Source organism: Tenebrio molitor, chromosome 6 (genome assembly GCF_963966145.1).
Source record: "Tenebrio molitor chromosome 6, icTenMoli1.1, whole genome shotgun sequence".
NCBI classification, from domain to species: domain Eukaryota; kingdom Metazoa; phylum Arthropoda; class Insecta; order Coleoptera; family Tenebrionidae; genus Tenebrio; species Tenebrio molitor.
In genome coordinates, this window is record NC_091051.1 from 15,332,209 (window position 1) to 15,350,206 (window position 17,998).

Sequence of the window (17,998 nt, forward strand, 5' to 3'; positions counted from 1 at the left end):
GAGTTCCGATTGTAATAATTTTTTTTTTTTTATGTCATGATAAAACAAGAAGGAAAAATGAAACAATCCATCAAACTCTACCTACTTCCATAGATTATGAGAAACAATCCGGATCACAAGATAGTCAACCTGATGGATCTCAACGATTACGTTGTACTCTATGTCCTGGAAAATCATTTAAGGATAACAACAGATTGAAAATTCACGTAGATAATTATCATGTGGATAATAATCTATCAACTTCTTCTACTTCTTCTTCAACCGATTCAATAACAAAATTGCTAATTAATTTGAAACTTCAGTTACCAACTATTAGAAGAATTCCAAAAGCTTGTAGACATTTAGCTGCAAATAAATTAAGTTCCATTATTAATAATTGTCTTTCGACCAAATCATTATCATCCTTTGAGAATCTTTTGCTTTTTTCGTATAGAGCTTTCAATGTAGCAGAGAAATCTGATAAGTCGTTGAATAAGCACATAAAAGAAAATCTTTCTAATTTTGAAGTACCTCAAATACGAACTGGTTCTAAGAAACGTACAAATTTATCATTAGCTAAGAAAGTAGAAGCAAAAGTAGCCGATTTTGATATCAGAGGAGCTGTTAAATTATTGTCCTCGGATGACTCATTAGCTTCATTCAACGAAGATGTTGCCGAAGAACTTAAAAAAAAACATCCTTCACCATCTCGCGAACTTTTTTTCCCAGACCCTTCCAAACCAGGAGACATTAGTTTAATAGTCAATGAGCAAAACGTTCGAGAAGCTATCAATTAATTTCCTGCCGGTTCTTCACCAGGTTTAGATGGCATGAGACCACAATACTTGAAAGATATCATATCTTTGTCAGCGGGTGAAGCAGGTCAGAAGGCACTAAGAGCTTTAACAAAACTGTGCAATTTTTTATTATCTGGGCAACTTCCTTCAGAAATCTGCCATTTATTGTATGGTGCGTCTTTATGTGCCCTTAACAAGAAAGATGGAGGACTTAGACCGATCGCTATCGGAAACTGTTTGCGAAGATTGACCTCAAAGCTAGCCTGTTTTCAAAGTCGAAATATTGTAAATTCGTATTTATCTCCACACCAACTTGGAGTTGCAACTAAACTAGGATGCGAAGCAGCAATTCATACCACACGAACCTTTGTTAATAACGATCAAAACCGTGGCAAAGTTCTTCTTAAATTAGATTTCAAAAATGCCTTTAACTCAGTCGAACGGGATTGTATTCTGAAAGAAGTCCAATGTCATACCCCACTTCTGTACCCTTATCTTTATCAATGCTATAGAAATCCTTCAACTTTATTTTTCGGTAATCATTTAATTTCTTCTTCTGTTGGAGCTCAGCAAGGAGATCCCTGCGGTCCCATGATTTTTAGTCTTGCCATTCAACCAATTATTTTATCTTTGGATTCTCAAATGAATATATGGTATTTAGATGATGGAACCTTAGCTGATTACCCAGAAGTAGTTTTATCCGACTTTAAGAAAGTTATAAATTTATCGCAGGAAATTGGCCTTGAATTAAACTTTAACAAATGCGAGATCTTTTGCTGTTCTGGAGACACAGATTTAAAAGTCATAAAGGAATTTCAAAATTTAGCACCAGGCATTAAAATCTGTGACCGAGAAAGTTTATCTCTTTTAGGCTCTCCAACCTTTGACCAAGGTTTCAAAAACACCGTCGAAAAAACTATAGTTACAGTTGAAAATCTTTTAAACAAAGCTGAACTCCTTAACAGACACGTGGCTTATACTTTAATCAAAAACTGTCTTTTCATACCAAAATTTAATTTTTTATTAAGAACAACTCCATTTTGGAAATTTTCTAATTATGTTAATTCAATTGATTCTTCATTAAAGTCTTGTTTAGAGAGAATACTTAATTTACGTTTAACTGATTTACAATGGCGTCAGTCCACTTTACCGATTAGATTTGGTGGTCTGGGAATTCGTCGCATTTCCGATATTTGCCTCCCTGCTTTCCTATCTTCAATTAATGGGGTTAAAAAGCTTGTTTCTTTATTACTAAACTCAAAGGATAATGAGCTTAATATTCACCATTATGATGAAGCTTTAGCAGTCTCGGGTGTAGCAAATGAGAACGAAATACCAACAATTCCACAATTTCAGAAGAATTGGGATAATATTAATATCAAAGGAATAATTGCCAATGACTTAATCTTTAATTCACCTAGAGGCTTGGTTCGTTTTAAAGCTTTGCAATGCAGAGAATCAGGATATTGGTTACATGCAATACCTTCTCCTAATATTGGTACTCTTTTAGATAACACTCCCTTCCAAGTTTGTATTGGTTTAAGGGGGTTGTAATCTTTGTACACCTCATATTTGCAAATGCAATGCGAAAGTTGACGAAATTGGCACCCACGGTCTAAGTTGTTTCAAAAGCAGTGGTAGATTTTCAAGACACACTGAAATTAATTCCATTATCAACCGGTCTTTAACTTCAATTCATGTGAATTCAACTTTAGAACCAAACGGACTGTCTCGGGATGACGGAAAACGCCCAGATGGGATGACTTTAGTACCGTGGATTAAAGGTCAACCTTTGGTTTGGGACGTTACTGTTGTAGATACACTTGCAGACAGTTACGTATTGAAATCATCTGAAGTCTCAGGTTTTGCCGCTGAAATGGCTTGTAAACGCAAACATAGCAAATATAGTTCAATCATTTCGTCAAACTACGTGTTTAAAGGTTTAGCATTTGAAACCTTAGGCCCTTGGTGCAAAGAAGCCATCGATTTCATTAATGTCATCGGAAACCGACTTATCGCGGAATCAGGCGATTCAAAATCAAAGAAATTCCTTTTCGAGAGGATTTCCCTTGCCATTCAACGTGGAAACGCTGCAAGCATTCGGGGCACTTTTCCAGATTCCGCAATATTATCGGAAATTTTTGTATTATAAAACAAAAATGTTTATGTAATTATGTTATTAATATAAGCTCTTTCTAACAAAATACTAAAACCTTTATAGGTTAAAAATTGACGCTCATGGTGGGAAATACACTCACCGGCACAAAAAGCGAGTCATTATGATTTCTTTAATAAATAATCTTGAAATTATATTTGTGCTTATTTTTTTTTATAATACATAGTTAAATTGGGATATTTTCAAAGATCGGGAGTGCTATGGTCACCATGGCAACCGAATTGCTTTGTTTAAAATAAGTTATTGAAAAGTTTGCGCTACTTCCATGTTATTTTTGTCGGTTGTTTTACTTGTTAAAATTTTTAATTTGACAATACGAGATACTAATTCAAAGTACTGTTCAAATTTTGACAATTTTTTATAACATAAATTTTTTTTCAAAAAAATAGCTTTTATCATTTTTCATTAAAATTTTATTTCCTGTGTTTAATGTTTTGCTTGTCGGATATTCTTTGGCAAAGAATAACTTAAACAGCACCTACCAATACAACATGATACCAAAAAAAAATTCTAAGACAATGAATTACTTAAAATTCAAAGTGAGTAGAACTGTTCAAACGATCATTGTGACGGGTATTGGTAAAAAATATACAAGAGATGCTGAAAGTAAAAATTTATTAAGAGTGAATTATAAAAATTAAATATTTTCCCCGGTTTCATCCTCTTCTATGTCATTTTCATCTCAAATTGTTGATGGTGGGCAATTACAATGGCCTATTTTTGGAACATTTGAAGAATTGATCAGACGTACCTACTACAATGGCCGGCAAAAAAAGTTAGCCATCATTTAAATGTCAGTGTCAAAAAAGCATTAATTACACATTTGGATTTTGACGTGACACAAAAGTGATGGCTAATTTTTTTGCCGGCCATTGTACCTTGTCAAAAATAAATTACTCCCTATATTTCGAACTTTTAGAGAAATAACGTTTTTCATGTTGTGTAACTAGATTTTTCAGAAGTAATTTTGAATGCCTATGAATTGAGGGATTAAGTTCAATTAAATATGCCGACAGAAACCAAAATTGATTGTGAAACGAAAAATCATCTATCACTTAGCGAGGCATTAGTCATTAATTTGCAACTGTGACAAGGAATTAGCCACAGCCTTACATTTTTGAGATATCTTTTGTCTGCCACCAGAAACCACATAGCCCCCAACCTAACCAAATTTATGGCAACCTAGAATCGAATATCCCTAAATCCTAGAGAGTAATTTATTTTTGACACGATTCTAGCACAGTTATTAGCTAAACTGTCACACTTATGACTGTTATGTCAAAAATTATGTCTGGTTTTTTTTATTCTCCACTGTAAGTGCCTTGAAAGTCCGGAAACTTTTGTTGAAATTCGTCGAAAACTAGAGGTGTTGAATAGGACGATTCGCCGTTTCTGAAGTAACACTGCACAATTAAAATTTTTTGCTCTGAAGTGAACATATTGCAATAGCAATTTTAATAGTCAATAATTAATAATGACAGTTCTCCATTGTAATGACATCTGATGACATTTGAATTATGTACATTTTTACGTGTTTCCAACTGAAGCGTATTACTCACGGACCTCTGGATTTTTTTTATTTTCGATCGCATGGTATTACTAAACACTTTTTTGTCAAAAACCATTAAAAATAATTATATATTTTCTTTAAAAAATGCTAACTATGCGACTCTAGAAGACAAACTGAACGTGTTTCTATCTGAGCCGGTCAACACCGGGCTACCGAACATCTGCCTATTGTTCTTCTTTTTCCACGTACGGTCGGTGGACAAATAAAACTGGGACACTTAAAATTTAATCTATGTAAATCAGACCATTGAATTGTCAATATATCTGTCAGTATCTATATAATATGTCATACCAAAGTTAACCTATTTATGATAAAGCCGTAATTAAACGATGCAAATTTGAAAATTTTGACTTATGTGATTGTCATTTTTGTCCCAGTTTTATTTGTCCATCGACTGTACAATTAATTCCAAACAAGTTTCAATATAATAATATACTCTTCCCAAAGTCATTCTATATTGTTCTCTAGTATTTTTCTTGCGAAAATAACGATTTCTAACTGGAAAATTTCTGTTCTTATAAATAAACAATAAATTAATGAAACAAACAATGAGCGGCAATTTTTAACCTATAAAGGTTTTAATATGTTTTATTTCTAACACATTAAAAAAATTTCGTTCAAATCCGAGCTCTTGCTACCGGTTCCGGAATAAAAACCTAACGTTACTCCACTACATGGAAACTTTAAAAAACGCGCGTTTTTCAAAATTCGATTTATACACGCTCAGGCGTGTTTTAAATGAGCAAAATATCTTACCAATAAAAAAAATAGTATATTATGATACAAGTTTATAAGGAAGCCTTTAAAGCACGCGCGACGAGTTTAAGAGCACGACGCGTAGCGGAGTGCTTTTAAGGCCCTTATAAACGTGTATCATACGCTATTTTTTATTATACCTGCACTAAAATCTGAAAATTATAACAAAAAAAGTAAATTGAAATACCTTTTCCGAAGTAATCTGTGGCATTAATCATAAATTGTGTATAAATATCTGTTTATCATTGTTGAAAATGTAGGTGAATTTGTTGTTACCTAAGCAACCCTTAAAGCTTTAGTGTCAAAAACAGGGATTATGATTCAGGTATAATAAAAAAATTATTGAGCAGATATTTATAAAAAAAACTGTTTTTCAAAAAAAAATTATGTTCAAATTTTTGCATCAGAATGTGGGTAATAGCGTATAAAATCAATATCTACAATTCGTTTCGAAAAATGTTTGATAGTTTTTGAATTAAATCGATTTTAATGGAAAAGTTGCTTTTATTGATGGTTGTGGGCTTTTAGTGTTGTAAATTTTCACTAACAATGACTACCTTGTAAAACTGACCTACTTAGGCGAATTTCTTCGATTTTACAAAGGACTCCCTGCTGTGGCAATAAAATTCCTCTAATAAATCTTATTGTTAAGATATTTGGACATTATGTCGTAAATCATGAAGCAAATACAAATTTGAATATCAAAATGCGTTTATTTCAATAATATCATACGCTAAAATTAATTTAACATGGTAAAATTGTGTGAAAATACCTGAGTGTGCATATGCTACAAGGTTGAATAAATTAAACAATTAATAATTGAGAAAATGGCAAAATTTGACCTAATTAACTTATAAATTTCAATTTTTGATATTATGTGCCCTATGGATAATAAATTAGGTCTGCAAAATATGAAAGTGAAATCATAATTTTTAAGGTCAATTTTGCCACCGGCGGTAAAAGATGAATCACTCTGTATAGCGTTACCTTACACTTTAAGCGTCGTTTTCATGGTGGCTTTAAAAGCGTGGCTCGCTCGGCTAGGTTGGCTTTGGAAGAGTCGTTTTCATTTTCATGGTGGCTTGCTACCCATAGACAGCCACGCCAACGCGCATGCGCTATTGAGCGAGCTAGCGTTGAACTGTCCCATCAGCTGATTTGATTATGTAGTTGCGAGTTCAAGCGCATGCGCAAGCTTCCAAGCCTGAGCGTGGCTTTGAAAAATAGAAATATTTCCTATTCTAGCAAAGTCCGAGCCACGCCGCGGCGTTTTTTAAAAGCTGTGCTCCCATTGGTCGAGTGGCTTCCAAGCCGAGCGAGCCACGCTTGTAAAGCCACCATGAAAACGACGCTTTAGGTCAAGGGAGCTGCGATTTCCCGAACAATGTCAAAAATTTCTAGTGGAGTGTGGGAAAAATCTGGTGGAGTACGAAAAAAATGTGCGGACACCGTTAATTTATTCTTTTCACAGTTACTTAAAAATTAAAGTGTCCATACGTTACTTTAATTTAGTGTAAAAAACACATTTCCTGTATAATTTTTTCGATAAATGATAAATGTGTTTGTTTAATTTATATCGACCAATAAATAATCATAATCGTAACAGGAAAAATGCAACCTATTGGGTTGGCAGCTGTATATGTCAAAAAGTTTGGCAATGGTGAGGTATTTCCATACATATTTAAAAAAAAAAATTTCTTGTCTTGTTTTAATTAATATCTCCTAACACGGTTATCATAGAATCCTAAAAAAATGTGCATACAATGAGAGTGTACCACACATTAAATCTACCACAAAAAAATTTCAAATTATTCTTTAGTTTCTGTTTTATACGACTGACCTGTTTTAGCTGACTCATGCTGTAAATATAAACGATAAAGACACGACAAATGTTGTAAGTTTACAGATGAATGTAGGATTTAATACGCAATTCTCAGTTATATGGGTTCAACAATTCATCTATTTATGTGAAGAGGAAAATGGACAAATTATCATAATACAGGGTTGTGTTGTGTTCAATATGATCGTCAAGAAAATAAAACTTAAACATCCAAACCTAACCTCACAAATTTTGTCAGAGTGTACCTACTTATATTGTCCGTTTCCTCTAAGGTTATATTGGGGCCGTAAAAGTAGTTACCTCCTAATAAGCTGCCCTTTTGTGTGGGTTTCAGAAGCCACGCGCCGCTGCAATAAATCAAATTTTAAAAGCGGTTGGGGTGGATGTACAAGGTCCGGTTTAAGGGAGAATTAAAGAAAACGCTTGGAAAAAAAAAGTTTTATAAAAAGAAATATTTACACCTATTGTCTATATACATATACCTATACATATATAAAATAACATTTACATATACGTAAAATAACGTGCACATCTAATTAAAATTAACAATCTTCGTCGCTATCACTATTTTCAAAATATAAAGTTTCGTCGTCGTCACTATCTTCAGCTAAATTTATGATTAATTCGGGCATTGTGGGGGACAAATAAGAATTTTCCACGTTGATTACGTGGCGAAAACAATTTCTCCAGAGGTTTGAGTCAATCTTTTTCACCTCCTGTCTTATCAACTCCACAACAGCTGCACTTAAATTTGGGGCTACGTTACTTTGCCGAATGCCTCTTTTTCTATTGGATTCAGCACGCAATAGTATGGCCGTAGTCTCAAAACAGTGTGTCCTCTCTCTTTTGCAGTTTCATCGACAACGTACTGTTGCGGAATGTCATGGTTTTTTAATATCTCCAGTAAGTCTTTTTTAGTATTTTTCTGTGGAACTGCGATGTTGTGACTTGCCATAAAATTTAAAATCTCATCTTTTCGCATTGCCTGCGACGGTTTTTTAATAAGATGCCTTGAGTGGTACTTCGCATTGTCCATTACTATTACTGAGTTTTGCGGTATGTTTGGCAACAACTGGTTTTGAAACCAACTTTCAAAAAGAGCCCCATCCATGTCCTGGTGATAGTCGGCCGAGCAGTCCTTGATATTTTTGGCAGATAACAATAACGAGCCTTCTACCCAACCATTTTCACTTCCGGCAGCAAGAATTATAATTCGTTTTCCACGAGATGGAGGAGTATTCAAGACGTACTTGCTGGAGCCATCGGTAATGCCTTTTTTCAGTACGTCGTGGGAATCGTACCATGTTTCATCCAGGACAATTATGGAACGGCCTTCTGCTCTAAATTTTCGAATTTGATGAATATACTCAAATCTGAGTTTTTTAAGGCGGGGTGTCTCCATAATTGCTAGACGTCGATCCAACATCCGATAAAAAAATCCTATACTTCTTAAATATAATCTAAATGTGTCTTCACAGTAACGAATTTCAAATCCTTTCTCTTCAAGCTTTCCCATTAGATTTTTAGTTGTTGGAACCACATTATTCTTGTAGGATTCATAAATAATATTTTTAATTTCCACTCCTAGATTTTCGCTAATCCGCCGAAACTTCTTGATCTTTCTCTCCTTTTTTTCAAAGTTTGGATTTGTTACTATCTTCTGAACCGAAGTATATGGTACCCTGGTTAATTCGCTGGTCTCCTTAATAGGATTAGAGCACCCCCTTGCGACTAGACCTTCATACACGTTGTAAACAATTTGTTTAGATTCGGGAAGAAGATGAACCCGTTTTCTTCCATCATTTTCTTCAACATGATCCACATTGGCAGCAGCTTGTGGTGGAACACTGGTACTAGCTTCACACTCCCAAGGACGAAATATTGCTTCCATCACAAATATTTATATATTCACTCACAAACAACCACTAGAGAATTTTTAGTCAAAATGAGAGGGTTGAAGCAAATATTGGGATTTAAATATTATTTCGAGAAAGTTTTCTTGGAAAAAAAACAGAAGGGGCTAAGGGAGGTGACCTATTAACAGAAATTATCTCCACAGGTAATCACAAAATGCCATCTCTCACAAGTAGAGAAAGCTGATAATCATAAACATTACCACTACAACAAGAAAACAAGCTTATTTTTCAACATAATCTCTACAAACTAAAATTTATAAATTGGAATTCATATTTCGACAAATTTGCCCCAGTCCCACTCTGAACGAAACAGCCAGCCGGGTTTACCTGCTTGTTTACAACCACAAAATGTTTTCTATTGTAGACAAATCGACTTTTACACAATGGGGATAATTCTACGGCCCCAATATAACCTTAGAGGAAACGGACAATTATACCTCTAAAAGCGGACGTATTTGCAGTTTCTATTGAAATATACAGATTTTTGATGTTTATTTAAAAACAGCATTGGATTTAATTAATATTCATTATTTATGCCTTATTCCTCCAAGTATCCATAATTCCATAATGATATATTGGATATATTTTTTATAGAATAGGTACATATTATTATTATACTTAAAATTGCAAAAATTGCTCGGAAAATTGGAAAATTCGGGAAAAACTGAAAGTGCTTTTTTGTGATAGATATGCATAATAATTTTCTTTGTTTTGTTCGTTATAGTCGTGAAAAAGTTTTCAGGAAAAAAAATCGGGACAATTACAAAGGAAAGTCGAAAAATTCGGGCAAACTGCAAAAATTATAATTTTTGTATGCATTCTCGATCATAACTGATGATAGGAACGACATATTTGATTAATACTTTTTTTTTCTTGTTCGATATGCCCCGGGATGGAAATAACTCAATTGAATGTTTTCAATAGAAAAAAAAATCTGGAAAATCTAAATTAAAATAATTCGGGGAAAACTGAAAGTGCTTTTTTGTATGAACTCAAGACCCTAACTCAGGATTCCAACGATGGCTATGCGTAATTCTTTTTTGGTTTTGGATAAGTTTTCGGAAAAAAAAATTCGGGACAATTACAAAGGAAAGTCGGATTATTCGGAAAAATTTCAAAAATTATAATTTTTGTATGCACTCTCGATCATAACTGACAATAAGAGCTACATATTTGCTTGATGCTTTTTTTTTTGTTTTCAATTGAAAAAAATCTGGAAGATATGAAGAAAAATCTGGAAAACCCAATCCAGTAAATTAAAATAAAATTACATTTGCTTTTACTTTTGTGTTGTTTCGCGATCTGTCCAACCATGACCAACTTCATTCATATTCGCTTCGCTTCTATATGGCCGTCTCAATTTTGAATTTTACATGCAATCAAATGTTCCCGTTTGATGGACATCTACTAGCGACCTCCACTCAACAAACAACCAAACTACAAATTATGAATTTGACATTAACATCAAGGTCAATGACCTCATTTTTATGTTATTACTGTTATTAGCCCATTTAACGAAAACACGAAGACGAAAATGTTTGGTTTAATTTAACTACCTAGATGACAACACTAACAAAACACATTTTTAAAGGTAAGAGCAAAATTTATAACCATTTATAACTTCAACACTTTTCGGCTCAGTGGTTTACTGTTTAAGCTCAGAGTCTTCAAAGAATCCGTTTTTTCTACACAAATATTATTGAGGACTGGTTTCACAGCCGTTTTAATAATAATCTTGCAGACTGCAGCTTTGTGTTGTGAACAGGAAAACACAGAATTTTGAAAGAGGTGATCATATAGCAAGTCATGCAACTGAAGACATGGTTTCTCATACTGTAAAAATGGTAACAGTTTTTGTACTATATTTGCAATTCTTTGAATAATGCCCACAAATGCATTATTGGGATATATCAATCGACCCCGATCTTGAAGGGCTATTAATCTTAATAATGGTCCTGGTATGGTGGTAGATAAGAGTGGAACAAGACATTCATCACAGTGAAATTGATCTTCTAACTTCTTATGTATCCTGAGAGAAATGCTACTGATGCAGAAAAAATATTACTTGCAGGTGTAATATTTTGGCTGAGACTGTGTATGCTGGTTCTAACATCAATAAGCAATATTAGTTCTTCAATATTTGTAGTCACACATTCTCCGTAAGTTTTAGAAGGAATCTTTGCTTGACTAATGAAATTAATGTTTTGAGCAGTATTTGCTGATGAAGATGCTTTTACAATTCCACAATGAAGAATTTGTTTAATAGTTCAAGCTTAGTCTTCAAAGAATCCATTTATTCTACACAAATATTACTAAGGACTGCTTTCGCAGCCATTTTAATAATAACATTGCATACTGCAGCTTTATGGTCTGCACAGGAAAACTCTGAATTTTGAAGGAGGTGATCATACAGCAAGTCATGCAAATGAATACATGGTTTCTCATATTGTAGAAATGGTACCTAACAGTTTTTGTACTATATTCGCAATTCTCAATAATGCCTACAAATGAATCACTGGGATACAGCAATTGACTCCGATTTTGAAGGGCTATTAATCTTAACAAAGATCCTAATATGGTGGTGGATAAAAGTGACATAAAAGATCACTTTGACAAATATGTATTGTTTTGCAGGGAAGAAGCAGGTTCATTTTCATCTAGGGACGGTCAGGATATGAATTCGTACAAACAACAACAGGGTTCTAAAATAACTAAAGAAAACATTTTGCATGTTGTACATTTGAGATCTGAATTCCTACAAATACGAATGGGACAGCATCTTTAGTGAGTGTCACTTTTTTTGAAGATGATCTGTAATTTTGTTGAGATTTATAATACCATTTAATAAATTACCTTCTATAAGAAATTTTATTATTCAAAAAATACTACAAAATCTTTTAAGAGACTAACAATTTGTTTCTCTGATCGGGATCGCTTGGAAATCGGAAAAAAGGTTTCAAATTTCCACAAATAAAACACTTTCTGCCCATTTTGTTAAAAAAACAACTTAACAGTCCCGAATTTATTTAAACTTTAGAATGAATAAGTTGTCAACTTGACGGAAGATGGCGACACATGATGCACGTTTCATGGACTACTTTGCAGGAACAAATTTTTGCTAAATTGAGACGGCCATATAGAAGCGAAGCGAATATGAATGAAGTTGGTCATGGTCCAACAAATGTAGTACTATTGCGGGCAAAAAAAGTGGGACATCAAATTTCTGTCAGTTTTGAAAAATTCGATGTAGTTCAAGCTTTATTGTCATTTTTTTGACACTATTCCAGCTGACAGTTTAAAAATTTATTTTATACTACTATTTTCCTTTTCCAAATGCCCTCTTCTTTTGATAAAGGTAGATTTTGATTGGAACTTTGCATTAAATAAATATTCATTGCGTGCTTACTTACAATCATTCCCTACAACCTACAATACTTAATGACAACGTCAGTCAATTCAAAGTAGGGTTAAAATCAGGTAAGGGTTATTTCACATTTAAAGTCAAGACAATGACGTTGATGTCCCACTTTTTTTGCCCGCAATAGTACATAGTTGTTTTATTTCTATTCCAATTTATTTGCCTACATGCACAAATGTCATTTGACAGCTGATTGTGAAATTGGGAATCAAACCAATCGGACTTGAACATCGATCTTGCAATCGAAATCGAAATGTAAATATTGAGTGATTCAAAATAATTGTGGATAAATCTGGCAACTATTTACGAAAATTTATGTGGCAACTGTGTGGGTAGGATAGAGTTGACATTTCTTTGACAGTTCATAGTCGCGCAATTTTGAAAGTTGTCAAATCAATGTTTAATGGAATTAATAAAATCAAATGCACGCTTATGAAATGTCAACTCTTATACTAAGGACAACGTAACATTTTATCTGCCCCGCCCATTTCATTTTCTTAGTTACCAATCAAATAGGTTGTTAAGACGATCTGATTTACACAGTAAAAATTTCATTCGAATTGTCTTAATGACATTTTATTTTTTAGAACCTAAAACAATAATTGTGGACTTGACAAAATTCTAACCTTAACTTTTTTACGTGGCAAATGTGATGAAAAGTTGTACAGATTGAATCTGGCTATGATTCTGATTGGTCAATTTTAGTGGGCGGAGCAGATAAAAAGTTATAACGGCAATACTACTGGGTGATCAAGAAGGACTGTTTAAGTTGGCAGTACAATTAAGAAAATTTTTTAATTCGGTTATTTATAACACTGCAACCGAATATGTTTTGTTGGTTTATTTGACAAATATCTGATGTAGGTATAGCATTAACAACGACAAGCCATCAACAGCCGAAAATTACTCCTGTTATACGATTTAAAATACAATTCAGTGTAACCAAATTAAACAGTCCTATTTGATCACCCCGTATAACTCTATCCCATTCACACAGTTGTCACATACATTTTCGTACATAGTTCCAATACTTATTCACAATCATTTTGAATCACCCAATAAAACTGCTTGAGATTCATTGTGATTTCAAATTTAATGGAAGAAAATAAATAATTTGTTTGGACACGAAATTCTGACTTAATTAAATTGTGACTTAAATTCTGGAACAAAACCGCATGGTTCCAACTTGATCACATTCCAGGCACATCACACATTTCCAGCATTTCAGCAGTGTAGAATACTGCAAATAGAATTCATCTCCCATGTAAAATTCCTCATTTTTACTTTGTTTACACATTTCCAATAGCTTTTCACAATTTCACAAAACGATCACAAACTAATTTAGGTATTGAAATTTGGACAAGACGTCTGCCGGGTCAGCTAGTAATTCAATAAAAAAAAAAAACGTGTGAGATTATTTTGGATGGGAGTCCCAAGACTTGTGGAGGAGTGACTCCTTCGTGGAGTCGTCACGCTCTTTACGCTCATGCACCACTGGAGCACGGTGACGTACTTGCAAATACGGTGACATTAGGAAAATGAATGGCAAGATGACCTGACCTAAATAGGTCACAACCCGTGCCAATAACTTTCAATTCATAACATATTGTGATGAACCAAGTGGGTAATTCAAAAATCCCACCAAGCGGCCATCTCATTTTTTTTTTCTACCAACATACACAATGAAAATAAAACCCGCGAAATTCAAAAATGGCCAAGAGCGCGTGATCGTACCCAGCATTCAACAAGTCCTGCCAAGCGTTAGGTTTTTGGGTCTCCCTTGGGGTGAAAATTTTATGAGGGCCGCGAGGTCGTGTTCAACGTTGGGAGGTTAGAGGAAAAACAAAACCCCTCAAACAGAGAGAGACCCTCGCGGTAAGGTCTAGAATTTACAGCTACAGCAAACTGGAAAAAGCAAACAAAAAAGAAACGCGACAAATATTTGTTGACAGAGCTATCTAAGAACACTTTCAATCTGGGATGGAAAAGTGGTAACAACCATTAACACATACATAAAAATTTAAAAAAAACATAGGCCAGTCGACCCTAGCATATTAGAGCCGGTTCATCGACAAGGGGGGCGCCCTGAATAATATGGGGGCTTAATTAAAAGGGGATCGAAAATGAAGGAGTGCGCTTATAAGACCCACTCTAAAACTTGATATTCTGCTCTTCTAGGAAAGTTAGTGAATTGTAAAAGCTGATTTGACAACAACAAAAAAACATGGTCCGTACGATTTTATAAAATTTACAAAGCTAGGACCAAGCTGCCTTACGCTCCTTCGCAAGCTTATAAATGTTTAAAGCGAAATGCGTGGGTATTGTCGAGATAAATGTGGGTTTTTGTAAAACATGGCGGAAACATCTCAAACCCACGTGCGACCCATTTGTGTCTTATTTTTGTTGAACTACATTTCGCGCAAAACAGAAATAATTTTAGTACCCCAAACACATACCTAGTTCAAAAACAGAAGCTGGACAGCCACATCTAGCACAGTTCAATAAAAAAAAAAAAAAAACAACTAAAATCGCACAATTTGAACACAGAAAAATACATCGTACTTCTGCACTACTCTGCAGGCAAGACCAAAGTGTCTCCAAAAAAAAAACCATGGCCGTTCATCCCGTCCACTTTCACCCCGCCCCTAGCGGTCGCTGACGGTACCAACATTGCTTTCTTTTTGTCGGCGGTTGGTTTGAATTCAAAAGCGGGTATCTCAATATGTTGTCCAGATTTTTATACTTTTTAAAAATAAACATGCAGAGGACAAAGTAGTGGAAACTGGCAAGTTATTGTATTAATGTAATCATTTACCTTGAGATACCAGCTCCATTGCTCACGCAACACTTACTTGTTCTAAATATACTGTCCATAAAAAGAAACAGAAATATTGACAGTCTTTCAATAAACAGAGTAGGCAGATAAGAGACTTTATTGCCAGCTAATGGCAAGAACCACCTACCTGTAACAATTTGTTCTTGTTGGGGTTGGCCTTGGTTCCTTTTGAAGATAAAGTCGCCCAGAGCTCGAGACATCGCCAGGTTGCCGTTGACTGTGTCGATATCGACCCATCCGCCGCCGGCCACTATTCGATCCATCTCCTCCTCCTTGTTAGGTTTGTGGTCGTTGGATAGGGGCTCCGCGCGGCCCCCAATACTGGCAACAGCTCTCGAATCACCTACATTCGCACAATACAAAAGACCATTTTTTATTATTATTGCCACAGCTGTAGAGCCTGATTTGTCGTTTTTTAGGGATTCATCTTCCAACATGACTCTGTCGATTTCGAGGAACGCCTGTTTAATGCCTTTTCCCATGTCTCCATTTTTGTATTCTTCTCTGTTGGGGATCAAATTGTGGAGGTGTTTGCTGGCGTACTCGGATGTTTTGGAGCCGCAGTGGCCGTCGTACACCGCGAAAAACGCGGCGTCAGGATCATCGGGCAACGATAAAATGTGCGTGTGGGCGTCCTCCATGCTGCTGCGCCATCCCTGCATTGAACTGGAACCCACCTGGTAGTTGGCGTTTTGGCAGCGTGCTGTGTTTTTGGTGGTTTCTGGTTCTGACAAATGATTACCCATAATAATCCTAGAACGGAAAATAAATTTTTGTAATATCTAGTGGTTATAGGTGGCTTTCCGGACTGTTTGTCACCATGTAAACAACCTCATAACGGCCGGAGTCCGTTATAGGTGTCCGTTATGAGCGGGAGCGGCCGTTATGAATGACTAAATAACTATAGCAACGTAGATCTAAACTTTATTTTTCAATTTTTTTACAATTGGTACAATAATTAATGTTTAATGTTATGGGACACACCTTGAATTAATCGAAATCTGTATGGCACTAGCAGATGTAGATGAGATCGAAGATGATGCTTCAGAATTTTAACACCAACACAAGCGCGATTTTGCAGGGAATAACGATGACCTCACTTGCTCTCCGGCCATCCGGACATCGGGAATATCTTGATCGCGATTTTTTATTCATTTCAGTCGTTTATTTTCAACGGAAAGTTAAGTGTTGAACAAATCTGACAAACAGCAGCAAATGGAGACAAGATCGAAGATGATGCTTCACTAACACAAGCGCGATGTTGCAGGCAATAACGATGACCTCAGTACCGGACATCGGGAATATCTTGATTGCGATATTTCATTGATTTCATTCACTTATTTTCAACGGAAAGTTAAGCGTTGAACAAATCTGACAAACAACATTGAAACAATTTTTTTTCACAAACAACGGTTCACATGACGACGTCCTTCGCACACTTATTAATCATTCGGTTTTTTCGATGGCGTTGAAAAAAAAGTATTTCAAAAAGATAATTTTGAACGAATCGTAGAGATATTACAAAAACTATTGTACAATACACGTCCGTTAGCGCCTTTACAGCCTCGCCAGTATTATTCGACTCGCTCTGCGAGCTCGTCTCACAAAATCTCTGGCTCGGCAGTAAAGGCTATCCTAACGGACTTCTACTGTAAAATACTATTACGCGGGACCGTTAGCACACTGAACGTTGTTCTACTTTATACGACCCATTTTTCTAAATGTGAAATAACTTGACGGTACGTAAAAAAACATTGTGAAAAACTTCCATCAACATTGAATTTAATAAAGAAATCTAATCGCACGTATAGTGAATTTTTTTTAATAAACAATTGTCAGTGTCAAAATGAAGTAAAAAACCATACTGTACCACCATAAAATTTGGACATATAGACCAGCTGTATAACAATTTGACACCAAATCATGGTTAAGGTTATGTTCACTTCACTTCCCGTACCTTTCTTCCGTGAATTCATTTTCAAAATAAATTTAATGAGAAATCAGGAGAAACCTTTTCGAATTTGAAATAAACTCTCGCTCGTTAGGGCGCAGGCTCAGTTACATAAAAAAATGTTGACATTCAATGTGACCAATCGTATTATCATGAAAATCACAGTTTGGCTCATACCAACAAGACAACGTTTTGCCAATTGTTTATTAAAAAAATTCAACTTTAGGTATACTACAGTGCCTTCAAATAAATTCGGAATTAGAGTTGGCTGTAGTATTATGAAGTTGGTAACATGCAATTTTTAAAGGCACAGCAATGACCTTGGACAGCACAGTACTATTGGCAGCACGGAATTTCGGGCAGTCTTGAAATTTGACTGATATAAGATGTGAAATAGGCTTTAGGTGCTAGATATCTACTTACTATTGTCACATATCATTCTGAAAAATTGCAAGTCCTTAAATGTGATTTTCTGAAAACTGAACAGTCTTTTATTAAACTTTGGAAATCAATAACTAAAATGAAAAATAATTGTGCACAATTGTGACAGTTTATTTTGAAGTTCAGTCAAAATTAATTATTATTACATTTATGACAATAACGCTTAGACTACATTGGGTTTTTTTAAATGACATAAATTGCTGCCCGAAATTCCATGCCCCCAATACGTAGTACACGTGTTAATAGTATATTAAGTATAAAGAACACATAATTTCTTCCTGCACCGTTTTGGCTCAAAGCGAATATAAAAAACGTCAT

At 34.9% G+C, this 17,998-nt stretch overlaps 1 protein-coding gene and 1 long non-coding RNA gene across 7 annotated transcripts in view; one reads left to right on the plus strand and one right to left on the minus strand.

Annotated features, from left to right (window-relative positions):
- The window catches only part of LOC138133701 (probable protein phosphatase 2C T23F11.1), a 38,390-nt gene that overhangs the window by 8,571 nt on the left and 11,821 nt on the right, over positions 1-17,998 (minus strand). For all 4 annotated transcript variants that reach the window (XM_069051646.1, XM_069051647.1, XM_069051644.1 and 1 more), the window contains one exon: positions 15,416-16,041. In XM_069051646.1, the coding sequence (XP_068907747.1) occupies positions 15,416-16,041 (626 nt within the window). The remainder of the gene's footprint in view (positions 1-15,415; positions 16,042-17,998) is intronic.
- Positions 10,885-12,207, plus strand: LOC138133704 (uncharacterized). Of its 3 annotated transcripts, none has more exons than XR_011160490.1 (3): positions 10,885-11,625; positions 11,669-11,818; positions 12,072-12,207. It is a non-coding gene; the product is annotated as an uncharacterized lncRNA (long non-coding RNA). The 3 variants fall into 3 exon arrangements; XR_011160491.1 differs by having other exon boundaries at positions 12,140-12,207; XR_011160489.1 differs by lacking the exon at positions 12,072-12,207 and having other exon boundaries at positions 11,669-11,900.